This window comes from Anguilla rostrata, chromosome 15 (genome assembly GCF_018555375.3).
Source record: "Anguilla rostrata isolate EN2019 chromosome 15, ASM1855537v3, whole genome shotgun sequence".
NCBI classification, from domain to species: Eukaryota; Metazoa; Chordata; class Actinopteri; order Anguilliformes; family Anguillidae; genus Anguilla; species Anguilla rostrata.
In genome coordinates this window covers 25258162-25273498 of record NC_057947.1, presented here as the reverse complement: position 1 = coordinate 25273498, position 15337 = coordinate 25258162, and the positions used below count along the sequence as shown (strand labels likewise).

At 45.3% G+C, this 15337-nt stretch overlaps 1 protein-coding gene across 2 annotated transcripts in view; it reads right to left on the bottom strand.

The window, feature by feature from the left end:
• Window positions 1-15337, bottom strand: part of LOC135240819 (potassium voltage-gated channel subfamily H member 3-like) — a 47114-nt gene that overhangs the window by 15593 nt on the left and 16184 nt on the right. For both annotated transcript variants that reach the window (XM_064310783.1, XM_064310782.1), the window contains 6 exons: window positions 7954-8187; window positions 7565-7699; window positions 6850-6995; window positions 6313-6568; window positions 5732-5889; window positions 4447-4654 (listed from right to left, as the gene is read on the bottom strand). In XM_064310783.1, coding sequence (XP_064166853.1) covers window positions 4447-4654; window positions 5732-5889; window positions 6313-6568; window positions 6850-6995; window positions 7565-7699; window positions 7954-8187 — 1137 coding nt within the window. The remainder of the gene's footprint in view (window positions 1-4446; window positions 4655-5731; window positions 5890-6312; window positions 6569-6849; window positions 6996-7564; window positions 7700-7953; window positions 8188-15337) is intronic.

Below are 15337 nucleotides of genomic sequence, written 5' to 3'. Positions count from 1 at the left end.
CATCTTTACTCTGGGAGGGTTCATACGTCAGAGGTGTTTTGGTACTGAATTGCAGTTTATGAATATCCTTAAAGAGGTGGGCCCAACATCTATTGTCATCTGAATTGTCCTGAACTTCGCCCCATTATTAATATTCATTAAGGGTAAGAAATTGGGACTTTGAAATTTTAGTGCCAATGGTTAAGACGGAGAACCTTCCATGTGAATAATACAGAGCGTCTGGTTTGTCTGTGCATTTGAGATTTTAGTCATGCAGATTTTGTTCTTAAACTTCTGAGCGGGTCAAAAGGGCGATTAATAATGAGGGCCACCAGTTTGTCTCCACCATGTGACCCGCAGGGATTTAAACTTGTATTTCAATGGTTATCCTCCAGGGGTTCCCAAAGGCCCCAGCAAAGTCAAGTGACTAATCATTCAGTTTCTAATTGAGCCATTGATAAAAACAAATAGTAGATCTAACACAGGGAGAGTCAGGAAGGAAAGTGAACATGGATGGAAGTTGAAATGCTGCGAAAAGCATGACTTTGCACCAGTGGCCCTCACTCCTGGTCCTGGAGAGCAGCAGGGTCTGCTGGCTTTTACTGTTACTGACCTTGAGTAGCACGGAAATCGTTCAGTTAAAGCAGTTGATTGGACAGTTAACTTAGGTCACCTGGTTTCTTGGGTCTGAACTGGTTGCTAACCTGAAGGAAAAAACACAAACCAGCCGACTCTGTGGCTCTTCAGGACCAGGATTGAGTATCACTGCATTAAAAAGAGAAATGCATCCATATAGAGCAAGGATGTCCAATCTCATCAGAAAAGGCTGGTGTGGCTGCAGGATTTTATTTTATCTCAGCATTAGACACCTGCTTTTAATTAAAGTCTTGATTGAAGACCATGATTAGTTAATTAGTTCATCATTCATTAATTAATTTCTTTTTACTTTTTTGTTTCAGTTAAATGTTATATAACTGCTCTCATTTTAACGTGGGCATTTCCCACTGCTTCTAACAAAACCCATCAGTGTCTCTGTACAACATATAAAAAGACTGCTGCATCTCCATGGTAGTAAGTAATCACACTGAATTTAGCACTTGACAGTTGCTTGTAAACATCACTGTCAATCATCATCTGGGCTTAATTAGTGGGAATTACTTCATCAAATTAGATTATTGAGGTGATGAAAATGGGATAATTGAAAAGGGGCTTGACAAAGAGGCTATCCTGACTTTAAGCTGGCAGAGGAAGGACGTGCAATGCAAGAAAACAACAGGAAACAAGCTGGTGACCCTAGTCAAAACAAAGACTCTCATCCTGAAGGGAATAGTCATTATAACATTTTTTTTAAACAAATATTTTTAAACGTATATCATTTTTTCCCAATACATATAGCTGCTGCAACCATGCTGCCACAGATAATGTTATGATTGGAAATGTAATGAATGTGGTATTTTAACATTAGCTTAGCAGCTCCACAGACAGAGTTGTGCATTACTGTACATAATGTCTATGTGTGTGTGTGTGTGTGTGTGTATGCATGCATGCACATGTGTGTGTGCAGGTACATATATATGAATATAATACATATGTTTGGCTATCAACCTTTGTTGTTGTTTTACTTGTGCTCGATGTTTTATTCATTTTAATGTTTACTTATTGTGACTGCTGTCTGGACCAGGTCTTTCTTGTAAAAGAAATATATCTCAAGAGACTTCCTGGTTAGATAAAAGTGAATAAAAATTTTAAAAGGATTGCATTGGGCTCTACAGCTCAATCTTCCCTGTAAGCAGCCCCTTTGATTCCAGCGGACAGTCCCGACCTACGCTGTCCTTGGTGCTGAAATCATTTAATCAGCCCTCTCCAGTCTGGGAAATAGGCTGCCCCTGTACATGGCCCACGGAAACCCCTCAGAAAACTGCTGCAGTTTGGGAAGATTTGGTAACTGATAGCGGCCAGGTTGTTCCCAGGGGGGGTTCAGCATTGCCATCTCTCTGGACCATTGGATGCGGAGCAGATAGCCCCGTGTCTCGTTTTAGACGGCTTTAAAGTCCCATCAACGAGAGGTCAGGTGTGATGGCAACAGTGCAGTGAGGCGGTCTTCGGTAATGGAAGGTAACAAATGGCTTGGAGGGAGAGAGGGAGGAGACATTAGAATGGAGGGAGAGGTGGAGAGATGAAAATTTGCAAGAGAGGTGACGCGAGTGGTGATATATGAGAGCATTCCAGTTCTTAAAAGCTTTGGAACATGCAGAGGAGCTCTGGAAGCCATTTTGAAAAGAATTAAAAAGCATTGGCCGTTGTGCTAATGGGCCAGTCTCATTGTGGTCATGTCCTTCATTAGACAGGCGTGAGGTCTCCTCTGCGGCCCACTCAGAGATCCACCTCTACTTTTCACTCCTCCGTCCGCCGGCTAAGCCGCGTGCGGTTCACGCACTTCTAACGCAGACGCGCTGCGCTGGGCTAACCAATGGAGCCGCTGCCGGCACAGACTGGGACGCATCCTGCATGCGTGACCCGCGCTGGCGCGCTCAGGAGTTATTAGCAGCCTGGGGCTACGTACTGGAGCAGAGGCTGAGCAGGCCGAGACTCCCCTGTCAGCCCCCCAGGGTAACAAATTGACAATTTGAAAAAAAATCTTTAATTGTCGCAATCTTTCCGGAGTTGAGAATGACCGTAATTTCTTTTCTCTGAAAGTTGCTTCTTTTCTCACATTTTTTCTCACTTGGAGGCTTGATTACACGTCTCCTGAGAGCCAGAGACATGCCAGAGCCATCCATCAGGGAATATGGTACCAGGAAACCATTTCTCACTATTTTCCCAGGTGATTACACCACAACAGAAGACATATTGGACAGATTTATGATACCTGGGAGAGAGATTATCATAGAATATTATTTCTGTTATGTTGTTCACACCTTAATTAATGTGTTATTTGTTTCTTTTTTTACACTGTGTGAATATGTTTATTATCATTATTGTTACTGTTATTATTAACAGTATTAAATGAGTGCATGTGTGTGTGCCCAACTAAACCCTAACATCCCCTAAGAATATTACTGCAAAAAACAGAAACTGGAATGTTATGAAAACATTGATGCATTTTTAACCTACTCATCAATAAATATATTTAAATATGCTAAGATAAAATGCATTTTTTAGGTGAATGGGGAATATAAATGAACTTTCTGCTTCAAATCTCTGCCACATCTTTGCTTTTGCCAAAACTCATTTCTGGAAAATGCTTTCCTTGTTAATTGGCAGCAGCTCCAGCTGTTTCTTCTGATTCTAACAGAAGACACAATTACCTCTTCAGGGACCCGGCATAGCCAGGCATGCAAGGGATCAGAACACAGAGGAGAGACAGAGAGAAAAAGGAGCATGTGCTCTGAACAGGTTTAACAGAGCACTTTTATTCTGAAGCACATACAGTGTTAATCAAAGTTACGGAATGGGCTATAGCAGAACAGACCCTGATTCCCAGCTGTTTGCAGTAGCAGAACAGACCCTGATTCCCAGCTGTTTGCAGTAGCAGTACAGACCCTGATACCCAGCTGTTTGCAGTTGCAGTACAGACCCTGATTCACAGCTGTTTGCAGTAGCAGTACAGACCCTGATTCCCAGCTGTTTGCAGTAGCAGTACAGACCCTGATACCCAGCTGTTTGCAGTATCAGTACAGACCCACAGAAGCAGGTATTACGTTCAAGACATACCACATCAAAGGGACTGATGTACTGCGCAGTAGAGCCAGGCAAGAAACTGCACTTAAAGTAAAAAAGAAATTGCTAATTGTAATCTATCTTAGTAAATTACCTGTCATACAGCAGAGTAAGGTGGAAAATGCAAGCTGTGCAATTTGCCCTACATAAAACGTTCTGCTACTGTAATAGAATAAACAATGCAATATAATTACATTTTAGCAGTAGTGCAATGCAATGAGATGCAATGTAGTGCTATATTGAAATATGATGCGGTGTGATTAACATAAATGCAAGAGTTATGCAATTAATATAATGCAACATAATGTGATGTAACACAGTACGGAACATAATGGGATGAATGCAATTCAGAATAACAACAGATGTTTTTTTTGTCTAATGTGTTCCCATATGCCAATTTTTGGACAAGCCAGTAATATTTTGGGGACGAATCAGAGCACTGGACTTCAAATTTCTACTGCGCAGTCTCTAGCTCCAATTTGTACAACATGGTGGCGCCCACAAACTACACTTCAAAACCTTTTTCACCAAGCCCATGGAGAGTCAATGGGTGATGTCATGGTAACTTTGTCCATTTTTTTCTACAGTCTATGATTGCAACTCAATAGAATGTGATTAACGTAAAAGTAACTGACTGTAATGTAACTCCATAATACAATGTAATGGGACACAGTGTGACTGTGATTAATTTAATTGCGATGCAACAATGCAAGACGATGTAACACAAGGGAGGGGGCAGGGCCTAACCTGTGTCCCAGGTGACGGGGCTGTGGCTCTCAATCTCCCGGCGGCCAATGAAGTACCAGACGCAGGCCATCCAGTGGGCCAGCAGGGCGAACATGGACATGAGCAGGGTCAGGACCACGGCGCTGTACTGCGAGTACCGGTCCAGCTTCTGCAGCAGCCGCAGCAGCCGCAGCAAGCGCACCGTCTTCAGCAGGTGCACGCCGAAATACTGAACACAAAGCAGAGCGTTAGGCCAGGGGTCAGGGGTCATGAGGAACCCACACATCCAGGCCCAAGCCCTGTGTGTTTTCAGACTTTCAAACCACAGCTTGTTTATCGGTAGTGTACGGTGGTATTGGTTCAGGAACTGGGTTTGGACCTCTTGAGAAAATACACTGCTGTAAAAATGCAGTGTATAAGTATGCGTAGGACATGCTTATCTCTCATAAATATTTCACTGCATCAAATAACCATATAATCAATAAACAAACATGACCGTAAACACACTATCAGCTCATATTACTTGATAACAGTACTCAATGTGCAGTATTTGAACCAGAATGCTCCATACTGAGTTCAAATACACCACAGAATGATTGTTATTACAGTTATTCATGTGCTTAGTAGCCTCTTTTGGTGAGGTAAATAACTACAATAACAATCATTATGACATTTGTTTGATTCTGACATTTGTCTTTATTCCAGCTGCAACTTGAATTTACCTTACTTGGCTCTTACATAAAAAAAAGAATACAGAAACATTGTAAACATGTGGACTCAAAATATTTTAAAATATATTGATAAATGTATTTCACAGCATTATATTTAAAATCACAATATATGACATTGGTATATATACTAATATAATGTGAACTGTTGCATTAACCTTTTTAAAAAAGAAAAGAAAAAAAAAGCATAGATTCACAAGAGGAATTTTCAGACATTTCCCTCCTGTCTTATCCTGTAACTCTGGTTTTTCCTATGGTTATAAACTGTCATGCACCTCCACTCCCTTACGTCAGCAGTTTTGATCGATCACGCGCCCTCTCCACCTTCATCCCATGTTTTATTCTGTTTTAATTTGCCTTCAATCCCCTTGCTGTTGAGGACTACCGGGGTTCAACAATCTGCTGCAACCCTGGCTCCGAACTCCAAGCCCAAGATGAAACACGTAAAATGGTTCCCCGTGTAATGCGCAACATGTCTTAATAAACCCCTCCTTTTTCTTGCATGCACGTTTTATGAATATTTTACTCTACTGGATGAATTTTATTCCAGCTTAATTTCCCCGGGGAGAGACGCTCACCACGCTGATGTTGAAGGCGTACAGGAGGTCAAAGGGCAGGGCGGCGATCAGGTCCACGAACAGCCAGGTGGTGACGTAGTGAACGCAGATGGAGCGCGCGTCGTACACCACCTGGCCCGACGTGCTCACGTAGGAGGTGCGGAAATTCAGCACGATGTCTGCAAGCGAGCACAGCCAGGCGCTCAGCACAGTCGCACATCTGACACAGAAATGAGACACTGCGCTGCTGCCTCCCCCCCCCCCCCCCCCCCCCCTCTGAACCATGTTCTATGAACCACTCAGTTTTTGAATTACTGCTACAGGTCTATGTAAAAACACAAGGTTTACTGCACCCGTTTACCAGCAAAAATGACAGTAAAGATATTATCAGCTCATATTACTTGACAATTCATCCCCTTCTTGTTCAAATGCTCAATATAATCGTTTGCAGACTAGAATCCATTAGTAAATACAGAGCAATGTTAGTGAACAGAATTACTGCTAAATTAATTCAACAGAAAGCATCTGCATGTGTGTGTGTGCATTCGTTTGTAGGCATTTGCATTTGTAATGGTGAGAATATTCTTATGAAGCATCATCACCCAGCATGAACAGGATCTCCACCAGGATGTCACTGACACTGGGGGGACTGCGGGGGGCGGGGCTTCCTTCCTCCCGTGCCCCTCCCACGGTGAAGCAAACGTTATAGGGCACAGTAACTGCCACGTAGAAGGTGGCCAGCAAGATCAGCCAATCCCAGCCGGCCTTGAAGGTGCCGTAGTGGAGCAGGATGAAGCGAGATTTCTGAATGGTGGCCACCTTGTATTCCGGAATGGGAGGCTTCTCCACAAACACATTCTAGAAACACAAAAACACAGAAACAAACACATGCACACATGCACATACACACGCGCACGCGCGCGCACACACACACAAACAGAAGCATAAGTTCAGTAGTAAAGCAGAGTATGGAATCTAGAAGAATCTAGCATGTGGCACAATGTCAAGGTGTGTAATGTGTGATAGTGCTTAGGTTCATCAGTGTGTGTGGAATGGAGAACCCCATACTGCAAGTGCATTTTGCAGGTGCGTGCTGTGGCGAGCAGAGGTGGATCCAGCAGAGCCAGAGCTTCACTCACATTGTTGAGCTTAATCTTAGACTTGTTCTTGTCCTTTTTCTGCAGGTGCCTGGACAGCTGGTAGAGCACGGCCCTGCTGCGTCGTCGGTTGGGACTGAAGGGTGGGGGACGGCCGACCTTGCGCGTCTCCGCACTGGGGTCGTCATCTGGAAACAGAGGGGCGGGGGTTAATGCGCTCAGTTTTTCTCATCTATCATTCATCTAATTTTCTCTTATAAAAATCAGCCCTGTGTGTGTTTAGGGATAACTACCAAGGACCCAGCTTCTGCTGTTAAATCTCTCAGTGTGTTGGCAAAAATATGGGGCCACCATATGGATCCTCCCTGTGCTGATAGAGTAGCTCATTAACCATACTAAGAGGGAGGGGAGGCAGACAGAGGGAGGGAGAACAGACAGAAAGCTCCCGCAGAATATAGCAGTGCTGGAGGAGCACTGCCAGACCTGGGCCTTGGCAGTCAAGCTTGAAACAGGAAAGCCCATCTTATACCACACAGCTGTTGTCATCAAACTGCTCTTTGCAAAGATAATTGTGTGTTATGACTAAACAAACCCTTTTACAGGAAAAGCAAAGCCACAGTAGAATACTTGCTATAAGCCGAGTACAATGGAAACATGAAAATTAGGTTAATTATCAGCTTTTCTGGAAAGGACCTCTCTGTCTCTCCGTATTCTTTGTCTTGAATTTCATGTAACAACAGCAACTAGTGTGACTCACCTGCACTGGTACCATGCTGAGAGGCCTGGTCCTTCTTGTTGTCTGTGATGTCTTTGTTAGAAACCAAGAACAGAACCACCTCTCCCTTCTCATTCTTTATTGGCACAATGTCCAGCAGACACCAGAACTGTGTACCTGCAACACAAGCAAAAAACATGTACACATCTACACTGTTTGTATGCGCACACAGTCATTCATCTACTCACCCTTTTGATGTATTGTTTTTGGATTTGCATCTTTGCATTGTGTAAATCTCTCCTTCACTCACGCTGTAAATTTCTTCCTTCACTCACTCTCTTTCTATGTATCTTCCTCCCTCCCCCTCTCACCCCTCTATCCCCCTTCCCTCCTTCCCACACTCTCACACTGAATGTGGCTGGCTCTCTCACCTGCCTTCTTGTAGAAGACCAGCTCTGCCTTAAACTCAGTGCGTTGGTCCAGCGCTCCCTGGATCTGTGCTACAAGCTGGTCGCTGGTCTCAGGGCCATACAGGAAGTGACATGCACAGCTCCTCTGCATCAGCTCAGCCCGAGCAAAACCCGTCAGCTCACAGAACCCATCAGAACAGTACACAATTGGGTACTGTACGTGCACCTGTGCATTTCCCAGGACAAAGTTACTGTCTGTCGGAGAGAAAAAGAGAGAGAGATTTCTATTTTAAGTGTCGTGACAACACAGCTGTTCTCATAAATGCACACACTTTTCCAGGAAGTTATTGAGTACTATGACATGCTGATAAAGCATTTTAAATGGAAATTTAATTCAGAAAGAGACAGAACAGAGGAGAGAGAGTCAGATAAAGAAAAAGAAAAAAGGAAAGTGAGAGGAGAGAGTGAGAAGGAAAGATACAGCAGACAGTCTCTTATACTGTCTTATTTTATTAGAAATATGATTATTGTGGTTATTGCTTTGTTTGTGCTTTCAAATAAATATTCTTTGGCTGTATTTAAAGTGAGGAGGCACGCTTATTAGCACCTCTATGTGGTCTCAAAGGCCCATGAACACGCCAAAGAACTCAATAAGAAACCACAAACAAACAGAACTATGCTAAAGCAGCAATGTTCTGTGGGAAGGAGGGGGCACATACAGCAGTGTTGGGAGAAGATATAATTACACAAAGGGTTGGGGTTCAGGTTCGGAGTCACAGCATATTTGAAAGAATGAATGAAAAACATATGCAACACAATGATAAGAAAGCAATTACTACCTTCCTTGTGTACGCACTCAGCAGGAATGCACAACACTTCACTGACTCTTAAGCATGCCTTTTGCAAGTGGGGTCTTGAGGGGAGAGGAACACCTCTGGTCAGCGGCAACAGAATTACTTATAACCCCTGGGATGTTATTACCACTTAGTGTGAAAACACTGCTGAAATATGGCTTGAATATTTCATGCTTTGTGTTTATAGACGTTATGAATTATTTAAGAGCTTTCTTTGCCAAGAACCCTTTGACATTACGAACTACTGATCCGGTCGGAGCGCCCGGGCTGCTTGTGGAACGGACATCACTGCGGGCTTTGGTGAGACACTGCCCAGATGCTCTGGAGGCCCGCCCCTCTCCGCTTTCTCACTCTCGCAATTCAATTGATCTTTATTGCCTCGACAGGCCTGAGGAATTCTACTGCCAAAGCACATGAATAAAGAAAACATTGCAATCAATGAAAGTAATCATATGGGACACCCCTCCCCCCTCTCCGAAACAGTTCAATTTTGCTGGGGTGAAATGCATTTAGTAAATATTACCAAGGCACTGAGTACAGCAGGTTAATTCAACTGCTTCTCCCTAGGAGCCAGATTCTTCATAAAAGTGATACGCGAGAGCCAAACATTTCCCATGTGCTATTTGTTAATCAATATATGAACACAATGTAGCTTACACAATAAAACAAAGATGCAGTCATCTTAAAACATGAATACCTATTCGTTTTTTAATACCATGTCACTGCTGGGAGGTTTGCTGACACTGCATATACAGACCAGCACAGCAGAGTTTTTGATTCATGTGAGTAATAAGTTTTTGCTTGTCCATGATCAAAGGGCCAAGGGTACGTTTATAGTGCACATTTGGTCCCTGGGCTGCCAGTTGAATAGTCTTGGCATACAAGTACTGTTAAAAGTCCATACAAAATCAAAAATACATTTTAATCAATGGACACAAATGAAAGAGAGTGCTTATAATAACATACAGTAACAGCATTAGAGGGGAAAAAAGCTTTGAAAAGCCCAAATTATTTAAACTGTTGTTTTTTTACTCGTTGATGATTTGGTGACTGGTACTGATGCAGTTGATTGATATGCTGATTGGTCTGTGGGACTATTAGTCCATCCCTAATAACTCTTGGGGTATGACATAAAGTCAATGAACGCTGCCCAATCTCAGCAGCACCATCACCTTCCTGCCCCTGCGTGTGCAGGTAGTGTGTTTGACTCCTGCAGAGGGAGAGTGCGAACAGCTGCAGGCCCTGTGGTCTGCACCTCGGGCTATGCCAGCAGCTACGGGCCGTGCCCAGCATCCCCAGAGCCAATCAGGAAGGCCCTGGCACCCGTTCCTCCTGGAGCCCTGACGCACAACAGCACAACACTAAATGGTGACATTCGGTGACAGCTCTGGGGGTGAATGTGTGTGTGTGTGTGTGTGAGTGTGTGTGTGTGTGGGGGGGGGGGGGGGTGAATGTGTGTGTGTGTGTGTGTTGTGTGTGGGGGGGGGGGGGGTGTGTGTGATGTGAGTGTGTGTGTGTGTGTTGGGGGGGTGAATGTGTGTGTGTGTGTGTGTGTGTGTGTGTGTGTGTGTGGGGGGGGGGTGTGTGTGTGTGTGTGTGTGGGCGGGGGGGTGAGGGGTGTGTGTGTGTGTGTGTGTGTGTGTGGGGTGATGTGATGTGTGTGTGTGTGTGTGGGGGGGGTGGGGGTGTGTGTGTGTGTGTGTGTGTGTGTGGTGAGTGTGTGTGTGTGTGTGTGGTGTGTGTGTGTGTGTGTCGTGGTGAGGTGCAGTGTGTTGCGGTGCAGCAGCAGACAGAGGACCGTCATTCACAAGCTTAGAAACCTGTGCTACTTGCCAACGTTGCTTCTCGATTCTCTGTTTATGAATATTTCAAAGGGCCTGTGGTGAAAAGACAGAAAGTCCGTCACTTTGACGGCAGTCTAAAACAGCACCTGAGACGTATGGGGCATGTATGGAGGATGGAAGCAGAAAAAGGAGAAGAAAGGAAAATGTTTTTTTTAGAAACAATCTATGGAAAACCTGAAAGGAAAATTATTTTTTAATGAGGAGCTGGTGGGACTCCTGACGTACACTTTAAAGCACGTGCTTGGGAGTGAGCGGACTGTTCAAGGGCCGTGGCACAGGAGAGGACGGCTGAATGATCACAGCCCTGGAGGGCACTCTGCCTGTGGGCATGCTCGTAAAAGCACAAAGCGCGATCCCCCCGTGTGTGTGCGTGCGTGTGTGTGTGTGCGTGTGTGTGTGTGTGTGTGTGCGTGTGCGTGTGCGTGTGCGTGTGCGTGTGTGAGTGAAAAAAGCAGAGCGCATGTCTACGTGTACGTGCGTGACCTGGTTATTCTGCGAGTGTGAGCACGTTGATGTGCGTAAGACGAGTCTGTGCATGCGTTACTATGCATGCTTTTGCGTGTACGTGTCGGAGAACGCGTTTATGAGCATGCGCCGCGAGCATGAGCACGTCTGATTATGTGTGAGCGCATGTAAATGCGACTGTGATGCAGGCATGGATTTTAACAGATCAGGGAGTGTGCATTTATGTGTACACAGTGTATGCAAATTGTGTGCTTATGCGTTACCGAGCGTGTATGCGTGTGTGAGACATAAGACTGCATACTGTATATGCATGCATGTGTATGTGCTATTGCGTTTGGTGAGCCTTTCCTCTAGCTTGCAACCCTTCACTCACTGCTCTCTGCCTCTTTGGTGAGCGTGGAAACAGCCTTCCCTCGCCAGTGCAAAGCCTCCCCATAACCAAGGCTCCTGCCAGGCCTCAGACGGGCAACACACCGTAACCGTGACGACTTTGTAGTTTCAAGCAGACCGCGAGGGGGGTCTCAGAGCAGTGGCGGTGTGTCCAGAAGCACAGTGTGCAGACCCGCCTCTGCGTGGGCACGCGCTGGCATTGGCCAGCCCCCTCCCTGCTGCTTCGGGGGCTAAGTGTGAAGTCAAAGCCAACGGGCTACAGGGACCACACCTGGCTCAGCACTGCAGGCGGCCTTCAGATGAGCGGGAGCTCCGGAAGCTTCCCGCAGCTGTAGGGGAGGCTCTCTGTACATCCCGAGTCACCCTCTCGCCATCAGAGGTCATTTCATCACAACAGCGTGGCGCTGGGAAGAACGCACCCGCAGCGGAGCTATAAATAACCTCCACGAGCAGGAGTCCACACCCGCAAGTCAGTGAGTCCCAAACCAATCTGACGCCAGGAGACTGGCAGCATATTAATGTACTCATAGTAATTTGGTCTCACAACATTGCTTCACTGTGTGTGTCACGACATCATGTTTGTACACAGTAGCAGTGCCCTAAGAGAAGCTGTTCAAAGGAAGGCTTATTAATACACTCGGTCTAAAAATGGAACACTAATGGTTTGGAAGGCACTGAAATAGCACCAATGGTATATGTACCGTTATTACCAGATATCAGCCCCATACTACTGGATACTATACATGGAGCAGACAGGCCCCAGTGCAGGACGGTAAAATTGAATTACAACAACAATAACACAGCAGCTATACGGCTGCTCAAATCTCCAGCATTACTACCGACAGTATATGCCATCAGAATAAGGAAGGGAGGGACTGCATTGCGCCTGGAAAAAACAGTGCCGAGATTCTAAATGACCTTCTCTGCTCACTGGCAGATGCAGATTCTCTTCTCTGAGCTGAAAATACCACTGAGGAAAGTGGACCTCCCTAAGCACAAGAATATACACGGCAGCAGCTAAATCCATTGGCTACGCTAGCAGAAAGCATTGCAACTGGTCTGATGAAAACTCCACACTCTGCTGGAAAGTATTCGCTAAGCACACAATGCCACACTTTAACAACCCACAATCAAGAAAGTGGCAGTCCACCTTACAAGATCTTCAGTACAACAGCAGACCTCAATAGCTGAAATCATGTCTGCATACGGTAGAAATACAAATATATGCAGTCTCGGACCATCTATGATCCAAGAAATTGTTCCCTTAGAAGTTTTTCCCTCCAATCTGTGGATGAAGGATGAAGGATCAACACCAGATCACACAATAATAAGCTGAACACTTCGAGGTTGACCCATCAAAGTTCAAATCTTCAGCCCCCTTTTCCAGTCATTAAGCTTAACGGAATCCCCAATGACCCACAAGCCCAGCATCCAACTGCACCTTGTCTTCCTCAGTAACAGCTCTACTTGTGATTTCATAGTATCACTAATTCATATTTTCAACCGCCACTTTTTTTCTTCCCTCTTCAACTTTCTCCTGTCTCTAACCCCCCACATTGATCCCCTCAGTCTCTAACCCCTGCACTCTCTCCCCACAGCCCTGTTCTCTTCTTCTGCCTGTTCTTTCCTCCACTCTCCTTTCATCCTCCTTCCACTTGCTCCTAATCCCTGGCTAACTGAGAGCATACACACAGATGGAAACAAACAACCATCTGTTTCTGGATAATCTGTCAATCTTCCACTTTCTTGTGGTGGAAGCTTGCCCATTTCTTTCACCAAAAAAAAAACAAATTCTTCGAACACAAAAACTGTTCCCCACATTCAACTCCCCCCTCACCCTGCCTCCCATCTCTAACCGCAGATAATTTTGTATGCTTCTAAGAAAAGTAAGTCAATTTCACCTGTGACTTCTTCTCCTCACTCTTTCCTCTACCTGTCTCCCCACCTGCTGTCCCTCTCTTATCCCTATCTCCCTTCTCACTGCTCTTCCCAAGTTCCGAAAGTCTTCAGCTCCTAACATCCCAAAGCCCTGCTACGCATCCTCTTCACCCTGTTCTACTCCTCTCCTTCAATATATTGCTGAGAAAATCATTACTTTCATCTCCACTCTTATCAAAGGCTGTCTTTCAAACAGTGCAGTCCCTGCTGCTCTTAAGAGGGCTCGTGTCACTCCTCTTCTCAAAATGCCCGCTCTGAACCCAGAAAGATACACACAATACCTGACCTTTCTCACTCCTCTCGTCTTTATCTAATACTCTGGAGCTTGGGTGCTGCAGTCGACTATCACTACATCTCTCCGGCAGAGTGAACTCCTGGACTCCGACCAGTCGGATGTCAGGTCCGGACGCTCCGCTGGGACTGGCTTCCTCACAGCCACAGAGGCTCTTCACTCAATAAGAGCCAGGCCAGGCCGGCGCCGCTCGGCGCTCATCCTGCCCCACCTGTCTGCTGCGTTCAGCTCCATCAACCACCACCAGGCCCTTCTCTCATCCCTTAAGGAGATGGGCCCCAGCCTGCTGGCCCCTGCCGTCCGGCCACAGCCACTGGGCCACAACGCTGCAGTCCTCCTGCTCTTCAACCTGCCTGAATTCACTCATGTCACGCCAAGTTTGAAGACCTTCCACCGGCTTCAAAGCTCTTACCCTGGTACACTCAGCTGCAAATTGTGCTGCCCATCCCTGTCTTCAGACAATGATTTACAAGAGTAAACAATCCTCGCCGATCTATCACAAATCAAAAAGAATGTGTGCAAAACAGATGTAGGATGACGATGAAACAACAGACTCACTGAGAAGTACATTACGTACTTTGCACATTTATTTTTTATGAAAGGGAAAAAGTTTGACGAAAAAGTACTATTAGTACTCAGAGCCAGCATGGCGGGAAGTGGGCAGGATAATTATCAGAGCTGGTAAAAATGTCACTTAAGAGCTGAAGAGGTAAAGGGGTCAGTGTGACACAGTGCTGATTACAGGGTACAGGCAAGAGGGAAGGGGCGGGGGCCAGCACTGGAAAAGGGTTTGACCCAGGGAGTCAATGTGAACATGGGGCCATTACCACAGCAGTGAATGCAGATTAAAACAAACAGCTCACGGAAAATACAATGAAAATGGGACTTGACGAATTACATATGCTGCCTAAGATTTGGTCCAAAGCAGAGAGAGGGGAGAGAGCCAGTGATGAGAAAATTTGAGAGACAGCCAAAGCATTGGCAGAGGATGACATGGAGAGAGAGGGAGAGAGAGAGAGAAGTAGAGTGTGAAAATAATGGAATCAATTTGAATACGAGAGAGACCAGGCATGAACAGAGGGCGTCATGACCAGATAGACACTGAATGCAACTAGTAATAAACCTGTGCGAAATCCCCGCTAGTATAAATCATTCATTCATTTTCATTTCAATATATCTGTTGTTGTTCATTTTTATTTTTATTTTATGTAATTTCGCTTGTGTAAACATATTTACATATTCATTAATTTTAGATACGTTTAGTTTCTGTGATGATTAAAAACACTGCTGTTTTGGTAAATGGACTGCATTTATATAGCGCTTTTATCCAAAGCGCTTTACAATTGATGCCTCTCATTCACCAGAGCAGTTAGGGGTTAGGTGTCTTGCTCAAGGACACTTCGACACGCCCAGGGCGGGGTTTGAACCGGCAACCCTCCGACTGCCAGACAATCGGTCTTACCTCCTGAGCTATGTCGCCTCTTTGGTAAAGGAATTTAAATAAAACTATAGCAGAAGGATGGTGTGGAAGACAGGAAAGAGAGGAACAGAGGGGACAAAGATGGAGGGAGCTGGGAAAGGAGGGCGAGAGAAAGGGCAGTGATGGAGGGAGGGAGGTACAG